Genomic DNA, 26012 nt, shown 5'->3' on the forward strand with positions numbered 1-26012 from the left:
AATTCCACTTGGTGCCGGAGTGTATCAGTCTCGACACACACAGGTGAATTACGGACACACCAAATCACACACAACAGCGACAACCGGACACACACCTTCACGTCCTCGTTCAGGTGAATTCTCTCATATGCAACTTGAAGCCTCATTTAACTAAGCGAGAGACGTTAAAATGGGAGTTCAACTCTTATAGGCCTATTTTCCAAGAAAATTGCCCAAGGCTATATCGAAATAAATCAAAATGGGCAAATCCCAAATTATTATAAATACACTCTGTATTCATATTAGTTTGATGTGGTTTTGGTCAAATGTATAACATTTTTATACACATTTTTAATAGTTTAACTATCAAGCAAAATTTTCTCGAATACAATGTGGGTCAAATGATCAGATATTTAAAGAAACTTATTGACCTTGACACAGTCATGAGGTTTAAACTTAAACTTTCACTACATAAAAATAAAAACAATAATAATACTAAAAGAAGAAAGCAAGAGGGTCTCTTATTTCCCCAAACACAACAGGAAACATATTCAAATGTGCCTTGGTCTCATCTCGGCGTATTAAGATTACTTTAATTTTTCCAATTTGTTTTTATTTTTTAAAACTGCGGAAACTGCTGGGCAGGCGGTAAAATAAAGCTTCTCATTCTCAATATGGGAGGAATATAATCCCAAACTTGCCTACCACTTGAGACACACGCAACTCAATCTAAAAACCCCAATATATTAAAAGTGCATTTAAGATGAGGGGCTGACTTAAAAAAAAGACTGTGTGCTTACTCCTACAAAAATACGTTTGTGCTGCCGTCTGCAATTGTGCAGTCCAAATATTTCACCGCAGAAGTCACTTGCTCTGTTCCAGTTCACTTCAAATGTCAAATCAGCCTTCTGAACTTTTCTTTTTGGTGCAGAACAGTGACACTGAGTAAAAAATATATATATATTCTCAGATATTTTGCGGTGGCCTTGTGAGAACAAGGTCATAACCAAGTATGGGTCACTGTGGTTTTCCAGAACCCAATTAGTTTGACAAGTTCATTTGTTGTTGTTTTTTACAATAAATATTTGTTGTGATATTGTTTACTATGTTGAGAAATTTTAATATATTTCCTACACTGTTATTGGTCAAAACAAGACATTTTGTCAAGCCTATTTACATATTAATAATGTACTATAAAAAATAAAATAAAATAATGCTTAGCGGGGGGAACAGGATAGAGAAATGTAACAATCCAGACTTGAACTTGTGAAGCCCACATGTGCTCCAAGGCTCAACACTATAACTTTGTTTTATTACTTTGACCAATTTCTTACAGAGTTAGGAGTACAAAGACAAAAATAAGCACAAAGAGCTCTAGTATGTGTTGTGCACCCAACACTAGGGTTGACTGTAAAACTCATTTTCATTTTTCTGTGCGACAGCAGACATGTGGAGGGAGCCACTCCAAGTCAAACAGGAGAGCCGGCTGTTTAGACTGCATTAATTCCCTTGACGAGCTTCCAAACCGGCCCACTTAAGGTTATTAAGGTCTATAAATACCGTGTTACCCTCGTTAAGATACATAATTGCTTAATTTACATTTCGCTTCCTCCCTGAGAAAATCGGAAGTCATTACAAGACTCCCAAAAAACACCCATCCCCGTGATTAAACCGTCGCCGGAGCTGACCAATCAGCTGCTAGGCTCAGGACGACCACAGGAAACTCCCAGGGAGAAAGATGGGAACTTTGGGAAGGACGGCGCACTGGTGAGGGTGTATTGTGTGCTTGTGCGTGTGTTAAGAAAGGAGCAAAGGGAAAAGTCTGAAAATGAAGTTTTGTTCTGATTCAATTATGTTTTATTTGTGAGTAAAGTCGGTGTGTAAAGTGCACCTATACAGTAAGTAAAGTGCATATAAAATATGACAATGAATAAGTGTGTTTCTTTAAGAGTGCCCTTAAAAATGATATCTTTTTTTAAATGCCTTACATAAATTTGGGGATTCAATGTGTATAAATTAATAACAAAACAGATAGTTATATAGACAGATGATAGATAGATAGATAGATAGATAGATAGAAGTATATGGTACGCCCTCGTTTAGATAATTAATTAAGAAAACATGTTTGTGTGTGTGTGTGTGTGTGTGTGTGTGTGTGTGTAATGTTACACTTAAATAGAGTTTTTTGGTCAGAACTAGCTATAATTCTTTAACTGACTCAAATTAACCGACACATACACATAGATCTCCATAAACACACACCGATAATTTGATTACAGCCCAACACTTTCTACATGTCATTCAGGACAAAGTACAATATACAGAGAGAAATTCATGTGTGTGTGTGTGTGTGTGTGTGTGTGTGTGTGTGTGTGTGTGTGTGTGTGTGTGTGTGTGTGTGTGTGTGTGTGTGTGTGTGTAGGGATTTGCACTCCTCAACCCGCTCAGGAAATCCCTTAAATTATGTTATTAGATAAACGCCGCAACACAGGTCAACGCAGGGCCAGACTGTGTCTGGGAACTTTGTGTCCATGTTTGTGTGTCTATGCAAGTGTATTCCTCAGAGAGAAACATCACAGTTATGTCATCTATTTGAGTGCTGATCAATATAACAGCAGTGGACATTTCAGTGAAAATCATCTTCTAACACTGAGATGAAATATTTGCCAAAGACAGTGATCATTCGATCCCTTTTCTCTCATCACTCATAACATGGATCCATGTGCGCTTCTGCAGGTGGTGTATTTGTGTGTATGTCAGTGGTAAAACAGAATTAGGGGCTTGGTTATGTGGAGCCAACAGAAGATAAGAAGCCTAAGATGATGAAATATAAAGCAACACATGGCCTAGAAGACCTCACTCTGATCAGTGATAAAACACACACACACACACACACACACACACGCACACACGCACACACACACACACGCTCTCAAGTGCTTGTGTGATTCATGATAACAGCAGCACAACACGCACAGGGCCAAACACTTTATCAACAACAGAATTACAGCGTGATATAACATCTGATACAGAACTATACTCCTGATACTGCAGAGTGTAACAGAGAAAACACTGAAAGAAAGAAAGAAAGAAAGAAAGAAAGAAAGAAAGAAAGAAAGAAAGAAAGAAAGAAAGAAAGAAAGAAAGAAAGAAAGAAAGGACAAGCAAACAAAAAATAGCAAGCAAACGAAAAAATTAGCAAGCAAACAAACAAAGCAAGCAGACAAAAATTAAACAAGATATAAAAAGGGAAAGAAACAAAAGCATGTGGGGGCAAAAAACAATAACAAACCAGGACCAAACAAATGAGTGAACGAACAAACAAACAACTGAATGAAAGCAAGAACAAAAGAAAGAACACAAAAAAAAAGCTGTTTGAAAGAAATACAGCACTGTGCACCTTTTTTTGTATTATTACAAGATAAATATTTATTAAAAAGTCATATGGCATATTGTTGTTATGACCGTATTATGGATAGTATCAATGGCATCCAGTTATTATCTTGGAATAAACAAAAGTTAGGTCGTTTTTGCATTTTTGCAAAAAATGTTTATCAGTTCAATAATGAGTTGAAATTGAAATAACAGCTTCAATATGCACTTGAAGTAAAGCAAACAAAAAAACAAAGCCAAAGGCAAGCAGAGAAGAGCAAAACAAGTAATAAAAGGAAAGAAAAAAGCATGTGTATTACAAACAAATGAGTGAATACAATCAAATAAACGAATGCAAACAGGTAAGAACAAACAAAACTAAATAAAAACACAAAAATGCTGTTTGAAATGATGATGAGTTCAAATTGATATCATGGCTTCAATATGAACTCAGTGGACCAAAGGAGGGTCAATCACAGTGCATTATGGGATGGGCAAGTATGCAGTTTTGTTTCTCCATGCAAAGCATACCTGCATAAAAAAAAGCTAACTTTTTATGGTTTGTCACGCCATATAAAATATGACCTCTAAATCCCTAAACACGCCGGTTGACGCTAACTCTATGAAGAGAAAAGCCCCACTGCAATCTTCTATGCAGAATTTATCCGCACCGCTTGACTAGGATTCACATGTGGCTACGTCTTAGGGTATGTTACAGCGCAAGTAGATGTGAACACGTTTATCGGATTCTCTCGCGTTTCAACTGCAGTCGATCACGTTGTGTCTGGAATGCGATGAGCTACGGGCCGCAGAGAAACCCAGTCAGCGATAGCTGATAATGCCACATGAGCATATTGCTGTCTGTTAGCCACATCTCCCTACATTTGTTACAAGCCAAGTAAGTAACAGAGCTAAATAACATTGCGAGATACAGAGTACATGGATTAGGTTTCGCCCAATTCAGTGATGAATGAGGTTTGACTATTTATATCTCATAGCGGTCGATGCAAGTGTGAGGGATAAGGTCCGCTTGGAATGCGTTTAGGCCGTACAAATATGAATCGTTTACCGCTGAGGCTATTTTACTCGATGTTGCCGCTTCAGTTTTTTTCTTCAGTTCTTCATTTCGAAGACTCGTCCATCACGAGTTTCAATCCAGAAGTCATTCAATTAATCCTGGACTCTCCTCTTTCTGCCCGTCTCTCATCCAGTCGCTCTACCTCTCTTCCTCTCCCTCCCTCTATCAGTGCATTAATCTAAGCTGTGTTTCCTTGCCTCTGCTGGTGCCATGAGGGCAAACGCTCCAGATGGAAAAACCCTGTTTGTATTCTGCAGGCGCGTCGTCAACCCCTCCGTCTTACCCTCCACTCCATCTTCCTATCCAATCTTTCGCTCTCCGTCCACGGCCGTCTCCACTGTACGCTCTCCATCTGTCTGTCTGCCTCTTCCGTTTTAAATCATTGCTTTCTTTATAAATGTAATTCATTTTGGCTTTAAAAAACAAACATTCCACAAATATTTCTCCTGCTCTCATGTGAGGTAACGTAGAAGGCGTTCTTAAACACGTTTAATATTTGCGGATCGATTAAGAAATAAAGTTCACATAAAAGAAAATATTTCAGAAGTTCAGGAATATTTGTCAGTTTTTATGTACGGTAATATACATTGCCGTCTTAAATTCATGTTCAATACTGGTGGATCAATGAAGAATGAAAGCAAAATTTTACCTGTTCACATAGACTTCAATAAGAAAAAAATGATATTTCTAAAATTTTTATGGCCCGTTTAAGTTTTGCATTTAAATTCAGATTTAAATCAAAGTTTAGCCTCTTCATATCAGCTTTGATATGAAAAAGCAAAAATTCTGAAAATCAGGAAAACAAAGAAAATCCTCCTACTAAGCATTTATTAAAATGTAATAACACTCATTTTCTGCTTCTGTTGGTAATGCAGCCTTTCTAATATATTGTTAAGAGTAACTAAGTAAATAATGATTAAAATAAAGCAGAAATACGGCACATTAAAAGTGAAATTGTTCGCCGTTTCATACTGACCTAAATCAAGGTTTAACAGGATCAATTTAAGATAGAGTCTGTCACAAATCTTACACTTAGAAAATGACTGAGGTCAAACTACCTGCAATGAAAAAGATAGTCGTACTCAAAACATTCATTCACATAAACAGAATCATAGCCTCTGATATAATACATATGCAGAATTTCACTACATATGAAGATAACACATGAAGGTACAGACGAAGCCGTAACTGCGGCGCTACAGAAACGATAGCGGTTATCTAGCTACTGTTCTTTCTGTCGGTGGAGCCCCGACACACCTCACCAGAAACTACCTCATTCTGCCTTCTGACAGATCATTTATATCACATAAACCTTAGCCAGTAATTATCTTTTGCTACAGTCTGCCAATATTCTGAATGACAGTCCTATATTGGCACAGTGAAAGTCAATACTTTGTTGAGTGCAAATTCAAAATAGACATAATTTCGAGGTCAGGGTCGACCTCCTTCATCGCTAGATGCTTCTACCGGAGGCACTTGGCATTTGAAAGTTTATGACTGCCTTGTGAAGCTACGAAATCAAAACAGGTAGCTATCTAACAAAAGAAAACGCTCTGGATGGTTAATAAAGAGTAATTATATGTGAAAAACTCGACAATAACGAGAGAGTTTCAGACCTGTTGACAGAACTGTCCCAACCTGGTCAACACGTTATTATTACGTTATATGTTTTTTCCGTCATGTGGTATTACGTCATTTAAACTTAAACTTGATCGCTAGCTAACATAGATAAGGTTTTCAAAAATCACAGAAAAAAAGTCTAGAAAACATCAGTAAGAAATATATTTCGTACATTATATTCCGACACATCAACGTAGGGCTGTCAAATTAAAATGCGAATTTAAAATATTCGTCGAATTTAAAATAAAAATCCACATTCTAACGCTTAAACGCATCTCTGGCGCACGAGATGCGATGATGTCGTTGTTGCGTTTTAATGTATTTGTTAGCCTATCCAGTTGAACCCTATCTAGCGGCGCTAGATGCAAAACATATAGGCAGAAATAAAGAAGCTCGACGCGGTGAAGATCTTTGTTTCGTCAAAACCTGCTTTTCCATCGTTTTCTATGTAAACAAGCGCTAAATGGACACACGTTGCACTCACGTCTCGCAACAGCGAGCCGCGCGTTTAGAAAGCGTTGTAGAGTAAAAAGTAGTTCAACTTAAAAAAAAAAAAAAGTTGTTGGGAGTTTTTAGCGCAATTTTCCACCGGACAAAATTGCGATTGTTAACTCATGATTTCTGTTCGTTCTGTCTGTGCGCACCAATCTTGCACTTCTATCTACTCCTCAACCAGACCACCTAGAGACTTCGGGTTTTCGGCATTATGTTAAGGAAGGTCTAATCTCGGGAACGCACAAAAAAAATCCAGGAAAAGATTTGGGATTTCCTGGAAATTCCAGAAAAAATTCAGTTTTTTGCAAATTTCTCAGCAACCATAATAGCTATCGAGTTGAAACAAATTGCAATCGATAGCTTCTAAAATTTACAATAATATTAGAAAAAAAGATTTGATCAAAAAACTTTCCTTTATGCTTCAAAAATTGAATTTTGAGTGTTGTGATCCCATGACGTGAGAAAATTGCGCTAAAACACTCACTAAGTTTTTATTACTTGTTTTCCATTCAACTGCATTCCGTGTTTTTAAACGCAAAAAACTACTTTGTGTGATTGCCGCTTCGGCACTTTGTATTAAACTATACATGATGTTGTTACGTACATAACTGTTTATGCAATTTACAAAATTATATTTGATTTATAAACATTAGTTTAAACGTTATGCACCTCTTTCTGTTATTTCATTGCTTTGAATAAAGGATTTTATGCGGTGAACTAATAGGCTATTTCACTCATTGCGCCCTCTTGTGGCCTCAGAAGACAAGCCAAAAGCTTTTTTCCCCCTAACTGAAATGATGGCATTTTGACAGCCCTACATCAATGTTACTAAAAAAAAATTTGTGTGTGTTTGCACGTGGCAGTACCAGTCAACATATTTCCGACTAGGCCAGCAAAAAAAAAAAAAAAACGTATTGTCGTGTCCTGCATATGGGCTATTTTGAAGGGTATCAAGCAAAAAATAACCCCTATGTGAAGTGAGCATGTCCAGAGAGAGATGCAAGCAGACATATAACATCAGGAAACCCAAAATAACAGGCAGGTGTGTCGTCTTTAGATGCTCGTGACATCATGGGGAAAAATGTCCATCAGCAGTTTTTGTAGGTCACTCATCACACAACACAAGCTTTAGGGCTGGTGGCGGAGGACACTTACTGTACTGTACTATGAGACATGGAGTGACAGAGAAACTGCACAATCATTATTTCACTTGGTATGATGTCTTTTTTTGTTAAGTTTTTAATGTTGAACTGAATGCATAACTACTTGGTCTTAGTAACGTGTGTATGTATAGGGTTCCCACACCTTTAAATCATATATAACTTTTTGATTTGTGATTAATCAATACGATTTTGAAATGAAAAATACATAAATTTGTATTGTTACATAAAATATAGATTTTATTTTATTGACTACAAAAATGTAACGACTTTTTTCATGTTATTGATTTCCATGACTTTTCTAAATCATTTTAAAACTCCCTGATACTCCCAGGTTTTCCACGACTCTGGGAACCAACCGTCTCGAAAGCAAAAACCTCAAACAGATGAGATAGGTTCGAGATTACCGCAGTACGTCGTGTCAAACGAATTTTAAGTGATAATTGAAATGCCATACAAAACCTACACACATTTTCATATAAATAAAAAAATCGCTCGTCATTCTAAATAATCTGCAGAGAATCACGCGACATAACTCATGTCATAAACTATCATGATTCGCATTAATTCAGGAAGTTGAACTGTGCGAAAATGAGACTATATCAATAATGTAAATGTTTCTTCTGCTTCGGTAAAAGCACCCTTGACTCGCAGCGTGCAGTGATTTTCCGCCCTCCTTCAGAATGCTGGTCTCATCCACCTCTTGTTTCCTATGGTGGCATTAAGTGCTTACCCAGACTCCCTCTCTGCTAGGACAATAAACACACACTAATTCCCTGGCACCGCTAAACGCTTCAGCAGCACTGTGTGTGTGTGTGTATGTGCCCAATTACTGAACACACACACACACACACACAATAGAACCCCTGTAACACACTTTTAGAGCGTAACACTTTTATTTGAGGGTGAACTATTGTTGACACTAGCACTATGAATAATGCTTTTAATAAATGTTTACATATATTTTTAGACTGGAGGTTTATAATTACTCATATTGCCTATTTGGCTAATTCAGGATGTTATAACTGGCATTTTATTGATGAATCGCATAGACAAATCTATTTCATCAGCATTTATTCTCTTACTGAAACCAAATTTTTTTTAAGAAACATTAATAGAGATGCAAATATTTTCTCTAACAGTAAGTCCATTTTCTTTGACCATTCTTTGAATCAATTCAGTTGGATTTTGTTAAAATTCATGCTTAAAAATGGTTTGATTTGTGTGATTGAAACATGAAAATGTGATTACACCAATCAAATAGGCTATAACTGAACAAACAATTTACATCATACTGCAATATTGAAAATGCATGCAGGGTATAAATTGGAAATAAGAATTTGATGGATTTTTTACTGAAAAAAAAAAAAGAACAGTTTTATTTTGGTTGAGAAATGAACATATACAATTCTGTATAGTAAATATAACTGATTGAAGAAATTCTCTAAACAATACATTAACTTGTCAGATCAATCATTTTACACCACTAAAATGCATTTAGTATTAGTCACAAAGGCTTATGGTGGAGCAGAAAGTAGTTACCAGCCAAATAAAGGCATATTTGCTCTGTCTGCAAACACACACACAGACACAAGGAACTGGCTATTTCAGCCCGGGTTAACAGTGACCCACCCTGGCGCCCTGGGACCAGGGGCAGAGGTTCTGTTGAGCGCGTGAGCCTGTCACCCTCTCTGGGGAAGGATTTACATTCCTACCCCTCCCATCCACCGGACGAACCAAGCCCAATACACACAGCATCAGTTAAAAGAATTTCAGTACACAAACAAAACTACTTTGACCTAAACTCACCAAGCCCAATAGTAACAGAAGCTAATACATATGATTTTCTAAACAACTGTCAAAAAGATCTCTGTTTCAGGAAACAAGAACATCACGGGAACCTTCGGCTGAAGTCAAACCGCTACTAGGAATGTGTCAGGACGGTCCAACAGCCGACTAGTTCATTTAAGCGTTTTCTAGATTAATTAAATTTCTACTTGCTTAATTTTTAGTGGAGGTGCTTTAAAGTGGATGAATTTAGATGCATAACTTAGTTATGCATAAGTTCTGTCCCTACACTATATATATATATATTTTTTTTTTATTCCTGCCGTTATAGCCATCAAATCACAAACAAATTCATCGCCTGTGTTGGACTTCAAATGATCTGGATGTGAAATAAAAGGTTATTTGGCTAATATTTTATATACATGTAATTTATATACATTTCACGCTTATTTTGCATCTGATCTGTCTATAGCTATCCAACGACAAACTAATGAATCAAATTCAATAAATTTAGAAGAATTATTATGGTTGCACTTCAGATCATGTCTGATTTTGTGTAGATTTACAAAATAAAAGTTTTTTTCGCCTATACATATACACATGTAAATATATGCATACATTTTATTTTGAAAAATATGCAGTTTTGCATATCCCTCACAACTAGGTTATTGTAGTTACAACGAGAATGTAACATTTACATTGAGAATGAGATTGTATTTACAACGTGAACGTAAATGTATTTACAACGAGAATGCTACATTACATTTAATCATTTAGCAGACGCTTTTATCCAAAGCGACTTACAATCGACTGAACAATAGGCCAACAATATGCAAGTGCTGTGACTAGTCCCAGTTAGTCTAGCAATGTAACATTGCAGAATGTAACATTTACCACAACAATGTAACATTTGCAACAAGAATGTGACATTTTCATTTAGAATGAGACTGGATATACAATGTGAATGTAAACGTATTAATGAGAATGTAACATTTACGATGAGAATGTAACATTGACAATGAGAACGTAACATTTACATTGAGAATGAGAATAATTACGAAAATGTAACATTCACATTGAGAATGTATTTTACAATGTGAATGTAACGTATTTAAACTGACAATGTAACATTTACATTGAGAATAAGAATGTATTTACAACGCGAATGTAACGCATTTACAACGAGAATGTAACATTTACAAAGAGGATGTAACATTTACATTCAGAATCTAGAAAGTAAAAAAGTAACGCATTTACAAAGTAAAATTTACGATGAGAATGTATCAAATGAAAATGTAACATTTACAACATAATTACAATGAGAATGTAACATTTACATTGAGAATGTATTTACAATGCAAATGTAACCGAACGAGAATGTAACGTATTTACAACAAAGATGTAACATTTACAAGAAGAGAATGTAATTACGATGAGAATGTAACATTAACATCGAGAAAGAAAGTGTATTCACAATGTTAATGTAACGTATTTACAACGTGAATGGGCGCAATTTAAAAGCTATGGAAAGCTAGCACGGCCACTTGTTAGAAACGCTGTCTGTTAAAAGATAAAGAACGACAGGTTGAGAAAGGCCCAAATAAGCGTAAATGCACTATGAAACGCAATAAGGCAGTTACTGTGAGGTATCACCCCACAGAATTGGACGTGCATGTGGGTGAGAATTTCGTAGGTGGCGATCAAGTGTACGAACAGCATTTTTCCTGCCAGAGTCATGGCTTGGAAGAGCTTGTCTTTCATATCATAATGCCAGAAAGAGACATGGTGGCCTGGCAAAGCTAATCATCACATGACACCTACGCTTACAGCGAGGACAACAGACCAGGTCAATACCCGCTGCAGACTGTGTATACACATATTGTACAGTACGTTTCTATATAAACAAACACAGCATTAAAAAAAAAAAGAAAAAAGAAAAAAGAGAGAGAGATTCCGGAGAAAACACGTGGAATATGTTTGTGCGCTAGAGACAGAGGGACAGCAAAGGCGAGACAGACACAGAAAGACAGAAAGGAGGAAAGAGGTTGGCTGGTGCAAGAGTGCCATCTAAAGGAAGCAGAGGTACTGCAAGAGGTTTGATGGGGGAAGATGTTGAACTTTAAAGTCACAAATTTCATGACAAACTCCCTCTGAAGGGAACCTACATAAAACATACAGAATATTAACTGAGAAAAGACTAAATTCATCTAAAGGTGACTACTTTTTTTTATTTTATTAAAACATGAAAACGTATTTGTACTTCAAATTAAATTAGGAAATTAATAATATATTAATTTTATAATAATGTCTTGAAAAATAAGGAATAGTTATTTATGCCGGAAAAATCTGCAATGTGCAAAAAATAAGTATCTTCACTAGAGGTTTAAATATTTACTCGTGAAATACTCCATAATGAATCTGTACTAAATAATGCAATGCACTTAAAAGTTAAAGATTTGTGTATTTCAGATGAAATAATTACTGCATGATTTATGATATAACAGTAAAATGACAGAATAAAGTACTGAGAAAATAATAGTTTCTAGAAGTACAACAGCCAAATTAGTAGCTGGTATAGTTGACATCTTAAAAGCTTAGCTAGACAAATCCCACCCGATCACATGAAATCCACATATCCACTGTAACAGAGGATAGGAATGAGGGAATGAGGGAATGAGGGAAAACTTTAATGTTACTGGAATTTTTTTTATTTACTCTCATAATTACAACCCCAACCATTTCATTGCCCTCTCCACGTATTATGTGCTTTATTTATGTTTCTTAATATATCTAAAAAACAAATCAGTGATGTTATACTGTTATGAGGTATGAAAAATTCATGAAAGAAGGCCAGATTATATTAATAGTATATATCTATTACTTCATTTATTTACATTTCTGAATTTAGCAGACGCTTTTATCCAAAGACACAATATGTACAATGCAATAATTATGTATGCACATTTTTTATTTTATTTTTTATTAAAAAAACTGTAATGCAACTCTATGTTGGTTATAAAAATAAAAAAATCTAACAGATTTGTGCTGAAAAACCAAAACTACATGGTAATAAGCAAGTAAATAAATAAATATTGTGACTTAATTAGTGTCTTCATTTTCTCATTTATTTTTGTGGATGCTTTTAAGATAGTCACAAGCCATTCGTGCAATTTCAACAATTTTTTATCTGTTAATCAGCTAGATAAATTTACTTTGGTGACGCATTTAACTTTAATTCTAACAAGACCATTCAATATATCACAGAAACTGAAGTTTTAAGTTTGGTTCATGGACATCATCAACAAACACAAACGCCGATCCAATAGGACCATCAACTAGCGTGAAACTCTCATTCTGACCCTGGGGAATCAGGACATTCTTATTGTTGAGACATAATCAGCTACAGATTTATAATATCAGTCACCATATCTTATGTCGACCACAATACAGAATAATTCGTAATTGCAACAATTTCTCAATTGGTGCAAAAAAAAATTAGGCAATACTTTTGTATAAAACAGACAAAAAATATCTTGATCCACCTGTAAAGTTCTAACTTGATCACATCATGCCGTGACATGAAACTTCATAGAGATAAAATAAGCTTGACTTTGCTCATACCTGAATTTGAAGACTTTACACTTGCACACACGCTTCAGCTTCGAAGAGGATCAAGTTTAGTACGAAGGACACAAAAACCGCCACAGAGAGAGAATGAAAAGAGAGCGACGGTAAGGACGAAAAGAATAGGACGTGCTGGAAAACGGGAAGCGTGTGACAAAAGAATCAAACGATTCTTTGGGAGACATAAAAATGGAGTGGATTATGTGTTTTATGAAGATCTCACCGAGGCGGTCGCGAATGCGCTTTCAAGTCGCCTAATTATGAGAGAAACCTGAGAGAATGTGAGAGTTTGGACTGGGAATAAAAGATAGAAGTGGAAATCCATGGCAGGCACACACACACACACACACACACACACACACACGTTTTGTGTTAGCACACACCTGGGCAGAGGAGGGCAGCGCGCTCTCCAGGACTGATCCTGGGTCAGGTGACCTCTCCACCGAGCCCAATAGCCGGCTCCTGTCTGTCTACCGTTCACACACACTCTCGATGGGCTCGCGGTACCTGGCCCAGTGCAGCAGGGGGTCATCCCAGACCTGTCAGTCAGACAGTGGCAACGAGCAAACACGGACCTCTCTGTCTCCCTAACACACACACACACACACACTCTCATCCACGCAGTCGGCTGACGGGGGGAGGTAAACGGTTGTGACAGGGGGCAGTAGGGTTGGGTTGAGCCATCTATCATAAAGCCACGACAGAGTAACATAAGACCAGAGGCTTCCCTCCACACACACACAGAGCTCACTCGACAGCACCTAACAAACACATCTAAAAGGATAGTTCGCACAAAAAAAGAAAATTCTGTCATCTTTTGTTGATAAAACCCATATGAATTTCTTCTGTGAAGAATGAAAGGAGATATTCTGAAGAATGTCCCACCTGCTCTTCTATACAATGAAAGTAAATGGGGACTTTTGAGCTCCAAAAATGACCTAAAGTAGGGCTGCAAGATTTTCCTTACTATAAGTTGTGTTTTTTGGTCATCTGAAACATATTCCAAAGCGACTTGTATAATCCAAGCAAGCAAAACATGGGCAAAGTGCACACATTTGGATTTGTGTTGAATGAAATGGTATGCGAGACTGTTTACTTATACAGTGCATTTTCCAAATTCATTTCAATCCATTGAATGCAATGGTGAATTAAAGGTGTTTAAGTTAATCAGAATCCACTCAGTTTTTGTCCAGTGCTGAGTTCTGTACGCTCTTGAATCCTTCCATTATAACAAAAGTGAAGAGATGAGTGACAGCTTCATGATTATGAAGTGAAGGTTCTTTGCACGCTTACTAGGCGATATATAAATAAACTTGTAAATCAAATAATCTTGTAAATATCATTATCAGATATCGGATTATCAGAAGAATGCTACCAAAATGTGAGATATGGGTGCAAAAAAATGCCCCTGTTTGAGTTGTTTTTAATATTCACAATATATGATGTAGTTAAGCAATATCACAGGAGAAAGACTGCGGTTTTCCCCAAATATCAGCACGACTGCATATGTGATGTTGATTTTACACAACAGTTTAATAAACAAGAAGGTATAGTGGAGGATCTTTCCGAATTTTAGATAAGACCCGCCCTCTCCACTTTTTGAATAAGTTTGATTGATTCACCAGAATGATTGACAATTAGGAGGACCAATAGTATAGGTGATCCACCCGGAAGTAAAAAATCCTCCATTATACCTTTAAGTGACTTACATTTTAGGCACAATATTGTCTGATTTTGCTCTATTTTGTCAACGAAAACAGTTCCAAACAAAGTCACAGCTGAGCCACTGCGCATCTCTGATGAATGAGTCTGCGTTTTTGAATGAATCGGGTGAGTCATTGATTCAATGACCCATTCATAAAGACAGTCACTTGCTTCATTCCTGAATGAATCAGCCGTTTTAAACGAATGGATTGAATGAACGATTCAGTGACAAAGACAGTAGCATGCCGCCACCTACTGGCAGTTCATTTCAGTTTTTTTTTTAAATCACTTAATATTTCTATATTCAAGATTAATCTCATAACATTATGTAATTGTGAATTTAAATGCATTCATACCACTTCCAAACCTCATTAAACAATATGAAGCCTAAATATATCTAAATGTCACTTTTGAGTTCTTCTAGTGTTCCATAAAAAAAAAAAAAAAAAGTTTAGAACAACATGAGGGTGATTAAATAACGACAGAATATTAATTTTTGGGTGAGCTATTCAATCATACGGCATTTGAAAAGCTATTTATTTAAGGCATATAACCGCAGCTTTTGGTCCCGCAAGAACAAGATGTCCGTCAGATTTATTTGATAGCGTTTTAATTTGCTCTTTGATTTGATCTGGATGAGCAAAGTGGCCCGTTTAGGTACAGTATTTTAAAGGGCCCGACGAACGGAAAGTAAAAAAGACAAATGGATCCAAAGGCGCCAAACCTCTGTAAAAAGAGCAAGAGGGATGGACGAGAGACAAAGAGAGAGAGAGGAGGAGGAGAGAGAGAGGAGAATAAATCTGCACTCCTCCATCGATCCCAATCCTTTCTGCTCTCATCTTATCTTCGGGTCTGAGGGAGCCAGGCAAGTTTAAACGATTCTGACCTTGTCCGACATAAATAGTCAGAAAACTACAAAGAGCAGATAGCCCTCTCTCTCCATGAGCAAAAGGGGGACGAGGAAGGGAAATACATTGAGATAAGAGGAGGGGAGAGAGATAATACAGGAGTTACTACATCAGCGAGAGTGTCACAGACAGACATAAACAGCACACCGAAGCTCTTTTTCTACCGATAGGGTACCGGTGCCCAATCTGGAACCGTTCCACATGTTTCAATGGCAGAAAGACCGTTTTGGATGTTAAAATAGTCCAGCATTGGCCCCTTAAACCAGGAACCGCTAACATCAGGGCCAAAGGGCGAGATTTCCCTGTCCATTGATAATAAAAAAATGACAGTAAAAATGGATAAGATGCTAAATCAAAATACTTTGCTAAAATATGTTCCTGAAAACACGTTCAGGATTTTCTGAGGATCCGCGGACCAGACATCGGCTCTGGCACGTGAACCAGCACCATATCGGTAGAAACTGACCTGGGAATGACAGAAAGTGAGACAGTAATGACTATTATACTTAAAAGACAAAATTCTTTTCATCAGGTCGGAGTCTCCTGGCTACGGGAGCGTACCCTCACCAATCAGAGCGGGCCCTGGGCCTTATTCTCTCTAAAGAAGATGTGCATGTCGCGGCGGAAGAAAAGGAGAAAAGACGGAGGCCTTTAATATTCATCCTTTTCTCTTTTTAGAGTGTAACGGCTGCACCTGACATCTACGGAAACTGTGCAAATCTCTTCATGCATTGTCAGGCTCTCCTCTAATCATTTTACGCCCTTGTGAAGCTTTGAAAAGAGCCGATAACGAAGCGAGTCAAATACAGAGCTCGCTCAATTCATAAGTTAACAGAAGCGCGGCGCGAACGCCAGCAGAGACTGAGGTAATAATCAGCACCTCTGGACAAGGAGATTCGCAGTGTCTAACACTTCGAGAGAGAGCAGCGCGATGAGATGCAAGAAAACCGGCTCTGTCGACGGGATGATTGTGTTAATGACGGAAAGGGACTTAAACAAGGCTTGCAAAATTACAAAGCTCAAGTTAGAATCGGAAAAAGTTTTCTGCACTGCGCGTCTGCTATGACGTAACCAGACAGAACGAGCAGCTCCCAGAATAACCAATAAAACTGTCAATGATGCATCACGCATGACCAAATGAATGACCAAAGCTGTCAATTGCATGCATGCAATTCAACAAAACTAGCAATATCCACTAAAAATCAATAGAACTGGTTGGTGTATGCATGCAAAACCAGCAGCACCATTAGACTCAACTAAGCTGCATGCAATGCAACTAAACTAACTAACAAAAAAGCCGTCTTTATGCGACTAAAACAAGCATGTGAAGCAATAAAAACTAGAATCTACCATTATAATAAAGAGAAACTGTCTATTCTCCAAGTGGTGTATATGCAACACACTTAAAACCAGAAGCTGTCTACAAAGCAAGCATGCAGAGTTGACAGGTTTGTTAGATGCGATCACCATGCGTGAGAATGTGAAACAATCTCAGATTCTATCGTAACCCCTTGACTGTCAAGTTTACTTCACTATATTACAATTAAATCCTAAACTAATCATGATATTTATCTAACAATAGATATTTAAGCATTGTTTTTTGAACAGTAATAGATGAATTTATGACAAGAGTGCACCTCAAAAAATCTGGCGTTTGTCACAAAAAGTCGACGCACACACTTTTAATAATTGAAACTTTGGTTTTCATGCTAAAAGTTCATACTAAAACATATAATCTAGTATTTGTCAATAATTTTTTTTATAAAATAATATTATCCCCTAAAATATAATATTATCTTTTTTATCGCCTTTTTTTATTACATCACATATTTTAGTAGTTATTATAAATTAGGTATCATTTGAAAGCTTATGAACTCATCCTGTGAAAACCATTTTGAAATTGGACGTTGCGTTACCATAGAAACGGTACTCTTAATTATTTGATCTGGCTCCTCCCCTTTTGGGCGTCATTGTGTGTCATAATTTATGATCAAAACCTTTTCTAATCTTGACAAAACACATATTGTCAGAAAGATCTGAGTCTCAAGGTTCCATATTTTGTGACAGAAGTGATATTTGGACAGAAATGTATTAATTTGTTACGGCAGAATGCATACAATTAAATTCATTGGAATGTATGTCACCCGGTGGCTATTTTTGGTATTACGCCTAAACAAAATCTCATGGGAACTTCAATTTTTGTGATATCAACTTCAAATTTGGAACACAACTTGGTTAGATATATGGCTTTGATTTTATAGTAAAAAATATTTAGTAAAATATATATTTTATATAAAAGTGCAGTATTTACTGTAAATTTAAACTTCCATAACTTTTTCATACTTTAATTTTTTGAAGTGCTTTCACTTCAGCAATAATTTTTAAAACAAGACCAAACCTAGGTCTATATTCCAAAGCATTCTTGAATTACAACCATTAAAGTTTGAATAGTGCATTCTCAAGTCCATTCTCAAAAACGGAGGTGACAGTTAAGGGGTTAAAGAGTCACGACGGGCGATAAGTAATAAGCGATGGGACATCCTGTTGCTTGGTTCCTCAATTTGTGGGGGTTATGCTGGGTAGGCCCACCCATCCAAATCTTACTGGTCCAAATTTCCATTCCACACAGGTTTCTAATAAAGTCAGATTGTGATTATGTCGCACTGCACAGCATGTCAGAATAGAGGGACAAATTATTTGATGCAGGAAAATTGTCAAATTGTGCCTGGTAAGGATACTATGTTAGATCCGTCTTGACTCAACGGCATAAACTCAAACAGAACCACGTTCTTGCTCTACACACTGGGATCAACGACAAACTGAAATCCGTTCGTGTATAGCTTGATTTTGCAGCTGTAAATTTCCAGAGCAGTCATCTTAATCTTGTTCTCTCTCTGCATAGACGGAGAGACTTTATCAGCCTGTGTGATCACTGGTAATTTCAGTGTACAGATGCAATCGCTCTCTCTCTACCTCCCATTACCTTCTTCCCTCAGGACTGAACAACAATACGCTCCCACACAATAGACAAACAAGAGCCTGTTGACTGGGAGAAAACCCACCACCGAACCAATGACAACGACTCTGTGGAATATGTTAATGTAATGAAATTGTAATTGCAATAAAATCAGTATTCCAAAACTGGAATGCTCTAAAAACACATTTTTATTGTGTTGTGTGAACCTGTTTGATCTCGGGGTCAGTGTTTAATTGTAATACAGGCATAAATGGTACCTCAAATTTTGTGGCTTGTGAAGGAGAGATGTGCTATTATATTTTCTAAGATATTTCTTTTGGCGGATGATAAAACACACACACACACACACATCTTGATTCACAGAGTATCACACAGCATAAGAGAAATGAAGAAGATCAGAAACAGACATTCAGACGAAGTTAAGAGCACAAATGTGGTCGGATAGCGCCAACCTGTGGCTGAATATGCTACTGCAGAAGTGAATCTAACTAACAGACTAACATATTACTTACAAATAAACTGTTACAATGAGGTTGCAATGCACAAGGTGCTTGTTTTTATTATTAAAAATCGTTTTTTGTTAAATGGAAAAAAGCTGAAATAAAATATAAATATTAGACGAAAATGTTGCAATGGCAACTGACTAAAATAAAATAAATTTCAGTACTAAAACAGCAAAAAAAAGAAAAAAAGAATGGTAAATAGAATATAAATATTTAAAAAACTAATGGCAGAAGCACATAAAATTACTAACACTTTCAAATAAAAAGTGAAAATATAAAAATACACTAATTATATATATATACACACACACACACACTATAGTAGCTTATATAAATAATACTTAATGTTTGCCATAGGGTGTTTTGGCACAAATCTCATAACCCAACTCAAAGTCTATAAAATTCTGGTCTCTAAATATATCTCGGGTCATTTCTTCAATGTAAATCTATGGTATTTTTTATTTTTGTTGGCCCATTTTGTAATAGTGCAGGATAAGTTACATAAACATTTAATACTTTGTTCAAATCAATGTAAAATAGAAGTTTGCTTAAGCAAGTAGCACTAAAAAATACAAACCACACAAAAACCCATTTGTGTTCGTAACACTCAAACACAGCGGGGCTCCGAAACCTTTGTGGTTTGGAGAGAAATACATATAATATATATTCTATATTATAGAAGAATGCACTGTATGTTTAAACTTTTGTCTGTTTTGCCTATACATGCTCATGTAGATTTGTGGCATGAGTGTGTTGTGGTGTAATATGGCCTCTGACTGATCTATGAGGAAGAAACGGGAGACAGAAAAAAAAAAGAAAGAAAAGAAAATGGAAATGGAGGAGAGGGAGAAAAAGAGACCCTGAGTCTTTCTTCTGGCAGAGGGGCATCCAGCTGAGTGCTGGCTCCAGGCCCGGTTAGACCCCCTACCCTGGCTGGACTCTCACACACACACACACACTCACCTGGGATGTCTGCCATCCGGGCCGGACCTCCGCCAGCTTCTCACACACACATGGCTGAAAGCCTACAGCCCGCCGACTTCCTGTTTCACACACACACCGACACCCGCAAACACACCTCACAGCCAGAGAGCTTCCTGTCCGACCCGAAACAACCCTGATCATGTCCGCCCCTCCACCACCCACTGGCACTGCCTCCGCTGGGTGTGATGAGAAGGCGAGAGTGTGTGTGTGAGCCGGATGGAGTGAGTGAAAGACTACAGCGCTGGGGGATCATGGGATACGTAGGTCCCTGTGTGTGCGACTGTATGGGACTGAACTCAGCCAATACGGCCACATGTCAATGCATTTTGGCAAGATGGGCATGAGTACGGCACGATATCGCGTGACAGTAGAAATGGGTCAGCTGGTACAGATTTTGTTATATTATTTATCGTACGGTAGATATATTCGTGTGAATGTTATGTTAGTCATCCTCACAACAAGTTATGTTAAAGTGCCCCATTGTGCTTTTTCGATATTACCTTTCACGCAGTTTGTGAATGTAAAATGTCTGAATACCTACGTAACAATTTAACAAATCTGCATTATGCCAGATGACTCCATTAAGTTCCAAATAAAAAATGAAATCCCAAAAAAAGAGCCAAAAACAGACATTACCACATTGCTAATATACATTGCCGTTCGGTAAGATTTTCAAATGTTTATGAAAGTCTCTTCTGCTCACCAAGGCTGCATTTATTTGATCAAAAATACAATAAAAACAGTAATATTGTGAAATATTATTACAATTTATAAGAACTGTTTTCTGTTTTAAGATTTTTAAATATATTATTTATTCCTGTGATGCAAAGCTGAATTTTCAGCATCATTATTTCAGTCTTCTGTGTCACATGATCCTTCAGAAATCATGATTTAAAATATTTCCAATCATAGTAATGTTAAAAAACGTTTTGTTGTTGAAACGGTGATACACTTTTTCAGGATTCTATAATGAATAGAGAGTTCAGAAGAACAGTATTTATGAATATAATTTTTTTTTGTAACATTATAAATGTCTACTGTCATTTTTGATCAATTTAATGCATCCTTGCTGAATAAAAGTAAAAAAAGTAAATAGATAAAAAAGTGCATAATAGATCAATAGTCAGCTTTTTTTTTTTTTAAATAGCACGGTTGATTTACAGATTGTATGTGTGTGCTGTGACCAAAGGAAAACATTTGGAACTAATGTCAAGTAATTAATCATATATATCAATTTTTTTTCTTTTTCTTTTTCTACTGGAACGTTTCAATGATCACATGAAAATATGATGCATTTTTTTAAGATTCTTTTCTTTCGGTGTTTACAGAAACACACCACAGGTTGTGTAAATTAAACAACTAAATAACACAAAATATCTAATGTATAATAAATAAGTGACTGTTCTCTTAATTTCAGCATTGTTGTGTGTGTGTATTTATTTTGTGCTGTCATTAAATTGTATTTTTGTAAGATACCAAGAAGTTAAAACACAAACGGAATACCACTTTTGTTCAGCCAATCAAATATAGTTGCAAATATATGTAACTTTTGTTTTTTTGTATAAAAATAAATAAATAATAATTTTTTTTTTTTTTATTCACAGCTGTCCCTACATCATCACTCCTTCTTCCAAAATATGTTTTTGTCTTACCCTGATTCACTATGGTAAGACTATTATAAGTGTTACATAGTGTAACTTTAATCAGCAAACTGTCACAAACATGATTTTTGCTCTCTGGAAAAATCATGTGTCAATCGTCGATGCTCGTATGGTTGTGTCTCACATCATGTGAGAGGAATCACCCACTAAGCCGTAACTCGTAAACTCGCACAATGTACGCCCGGCTTTATTTATTTACAAGTCCATTGAATTATCTTCTTATAACTTGTTGCGTGAATATATTCAGTTCGGCGTCTACAGCGATGTTGGTACGTACCTTCCTGCAGTGAGACGAGCGGAGGGAAGTACTCTGGGATATAGTCTCTCCTTTCTCCCCTCAGGGCTTCACGGGCGTCCGTTTCAAAGCCGGCAGCAGGAAACTGCAGAACGCTGCTCTTGCTGATGGGAAACTGAGGGATAGTTTGTGGGTAGCCAACAGGCTCCAAGTTATTCACATAGTCCTCAAGTTCAGCTATACTGACTCCCAAAAATCCAAAAGCCTGGTCCACATCGCTCAGTCCAGGGTCTGTACGTCCATCTGAAAGAAAAGAGAGAGAGATTATGCTGTGCAATTTATGGGGAAAAAATGAAGAATAAAGAAAAAGCATAGTTGTTTGCGGAATGCAACGATTAACCAATCAGAATCAAGTATTCAAGTACAATGAAAGGCACATCATCAGCCACATGTGACCCTGGATCACAAAACTAATCACAAGTCGCACGGGTATATTTGTGGCAATAGCCAACAATACATTATATGGGTCAAAATTATCGATTTTTCTTTTATGCCAAAAATCATGTGCATATTAAGTAAAGATCATGTTCCATGAAGATATTTTGTAAATGTCCAACCGTAAATATTAAAAAAATATATTTTTGTGAGTGGATGCAGCACAGTCGTGAACATCAATGGACAACTTTAAAGGTGATTTTCTCAATGTTTCGATTTTTTTTGCACCCTCAGAATCCAGATTTTCAAATAGTTGTATCTCGGATAAATATTGTCCTATCCTAACAAACCGTACATCAATGGAAAGCTTATTTATAAGCTTAGGCTATTTGTATAAACCTCAATTTAAAAAATTTGACCCATGTGACTGTTTTTGTGGTCCAGGGTCACATATTACTTATAGTGCGCATCTATCGGGCTCTGGAAGTAAAAGCTCCATTCATTTTCTCCATAGGGAAATTGATTTTGAATGATAACTTATAAACCTTTAAAGACAGACCTACTGTGAGCTACGAGGTTGTCAACCCGTGATATTTGAAATATCAAATTGATATTTGATAAGTGAAAAACTACATTGCCCTGAATGATGCTGTATAGAAAATTACACCAATCAGAGTTGAAAAAAAGCAAAAATAGCTATTTAGCTCCGCCCACTCCCATGAAAAACTGCAAATTATGTCATCGAGTTGATCATTCTATGCACTCAAAATACTTAAAATATTGTTTTTATATAATATATAATAAATAATGTGTGCATGAATAGTTTAATATTTCTCCATCGGTTTTCAATGCGCAATGCTTCATGGGATTGTAGTTCTTTCCCTCAATAAAGCTGTTAAGTCTGATTTTCAAAAACTTTTTTTGCTTCAAATCAAAGTTTGTAATGTCGTGATTCAAGCTGATTGGCTTAAAACTCTTTAACAAAAAAAAAATTTTTTTTTTAAATCCCCATGGAAAAAATTAATGGAAAAAATACTTCCGCTGAATGAACCAAGCCAATCACCTACGAGGTGAATCACAACATTACAAACATTGATTTGAACCAAAAATGTATTTGAAAACCGGACAAAACAAAGTTACAAGAGTGTGTGCTTAACGGCTTTAGTGACAGAAAGAACTACAATCCCATGAAGCATTGCGAACAGCATAATTGAATTAAAAAAGATTTTAAGTTTATTGCAAAATATGCATATAGATACAAACATATAAGCATTTTGAGAGCAAAGATAGATAGACTCGATTACATCACTCGCACTGCTTCATGGGAGTGGGCGGAGCTAAAGAGATATTTTGCCATGTTTTATTTGTTTCGACTCTCTGCTGGAATTTTCTTTGCAGCATCATGGGAAATGTAGTTTTCGCCACGAATTCCACTGTTAAACACGGGATAACGGCTTCAACGGAAGCAAATACCATAAATTAACAGCCTCGAGCTCACAGCATGGCTGTCTTTAAAGGTTTATAAGTTATAGTCTGTTTCTCGACTTGACTTCCTGAACCCAAAATCAAATGCCTTAATGTGTCAACCAAGTTTTCATTTTCAATTCCTACTATTGCATGTAAACAAACCAACTTTTTCTAAACAAATATTTTCAAAAACTTTCCAAACATGGCCATTTAAATGCACAAAAACAATGTTTTTTCAGACTCTCACTTTGACAACTAGCAGGTTCAGATGAAGACATAGGCCTATTAGAAATGACATAAACAACACAATTACTAAAACTTTAAAAAACGGAAAATATCAAAACTACTTCAAAATATCGATAAAAAAAAACAATAACAGCATCTCAATGATACTAAAACAACACTGTTTTGGACACATGATCTGCACATATGCACAGATGATGCTGGCTTACATCATCACTATGGCAACAAGTGGGAATCCATACACTGCGTTTGCAAACTATTCCACATGATCTGGTTTAAACATTTCAGGCTCCAAAAGGGATACAATCAAACATTTCACTTCATTGTAAGCAGCATATAGCCTTTTAAAGCAAAAGCTGACATCTGTTAGCCTAAATAACAGCTAACTAGCCTCTAGTCAGCTGTCAAAACATACAAACTAAGACGTTTGGTGCATAGCTTCAGAACTAACGTCTTGCAACAACAAAACATGTGTTAAGAATCCAAGGAAACTGACTAACAGCAGTTCGTTAAGAAAGTTTTATCGCCACAAGAGCAAAAACCCCATTTGAGGGGCTAGTTAGCTTAGCACGCTAACAACATTAGTAGTGGGCGGGGCTTAACAACAAACCCACTATAGTGCACACTACTCCAACACATACGGTTATAAACACAGGCTGTTGTAAGGGTCAGAAAGGAGTGTTAAAGGACTCACAGAGCTCGGAGTATCGGTGGCAGCTCCGGGCCAGCTGCTGCACGTATCTCTCCAGCACATCGGACAGCAGATCACAGGCGCTCAGCTGCACCGCGTCCCAGCCCACCGCCTGACACATCTGCGCCACGGACACCCGCAGCAACGAGCGCGCGTAACTCTCACACATCTCTCCGCTCCCGAAAGCCCGGTCTCACGGCGCCTGTAAAGGCTTTGTTTTGATCATTCACATGAATAGGGACATTGGCGCTTCCATAGGAGCCGCCATCTTTTACTTCCCAAGCGAAACATTGTGGAGCAATCGATCGCGCATGCGCAGAAGAGCCGAGAGTCTGATCGATTATGGCTTGCTCGATTAGACCACCTACTGTTAGGCAGTGGGGGAAAGCAGATAGTGGTTTGTAAGGCCTTGAATCTTTCTTTTTTGAAAATATTCCTTTTATTTACTACTATGTAAAATAAAATGATAATTTTTTTCCTTCGTTGTTCTCGACTAGACTTTGTAATGTAATATAATATATTTTTTTGTAAATGCTTGTAGAAGAAAACAACAAACACAAAAACCTTAACAATTATTGTCATTGTCATAACATAATACAATACTCCAGAGTCCTTCAATCCAGATTAAGTTCCTTCAGTCTTTCAATCCAGATTTAGTGCCAAGTCCTTAAACACAGCCACTGTTCTTTTAGCTTTTAAGTTTTTAGACAACTCAATAGATTCAAAATACATTTTCATTTCAAGTTTAAATCTTTTTTAAAAAAAAGGATTGCATTTAGAAAATTTACATTTGTGAATGTGAAATTTAGCTAACAGAAAAATAAGGTTTATAGAATAAATATCACTTTTCTTTTCACATTCATGAAAACCAAAAATTACATTTCCATATGTAAATTTAAAGATAGGATTCCCATGACATTTGATAAAATCAGAAATGTCACACCAAAATGAGTGAGAGAGCACTTCCAAAATAAATGTTGTTTCAGGTTTCTCTAAACAGAAAGAACAGAGGGTATTAATATCATTCTTAAGAGCACTTATCTGGGTTAACATATAACAATAATATAATCAGTAGGGAAACGTCTTTT

At 36.7% G+C, this 26012-nt stretch overlaps 1 protein-coding gene across 1 annotated transcript in view; it reads right to left on the reverse strand.

The window, feature by feature from the left end:
- taf3 (TAF3 RNA polymerase II, TATA box binding protein (TBP)-associated facto) overlaps positions 1-25296 on the reverse strand; it is a 48221-nt gene extending 22925 nt beyond the window's left edge. The window contains exons 1-2 of the mRNA XM_084406566.1: positions 24928-25296; positions 22131-22391 (exon numbers count right to left, since the gene is read on the reverse strand). Of these exons, the coding sequence (XP_084262692.1) occupies positions 22131-22391; positions 24928-25093 (427 nt within the window). The 5' untranslated portion in view covers positions 25094-25296. The remainder of the gene's footprint in view (positions 1-22130; positions 22392-24927) is intronic.
- Positions 25297-26012: the final 716 nt, after the last annotated feature.

This window comes from Rutilus rutilus (assembly GCF_951802725.1).
Source record: "Rutilus rutilus genome assembly, chromosome: 4".
In the NCBI taxonomy this organism is placed as follows: domain Eukaryota; kingdom Metazoa; phylum Chordata; class Actinopteri; order Cypriniformes; family Leuciscidae; genus Rutilus; species Rutilus rutilus.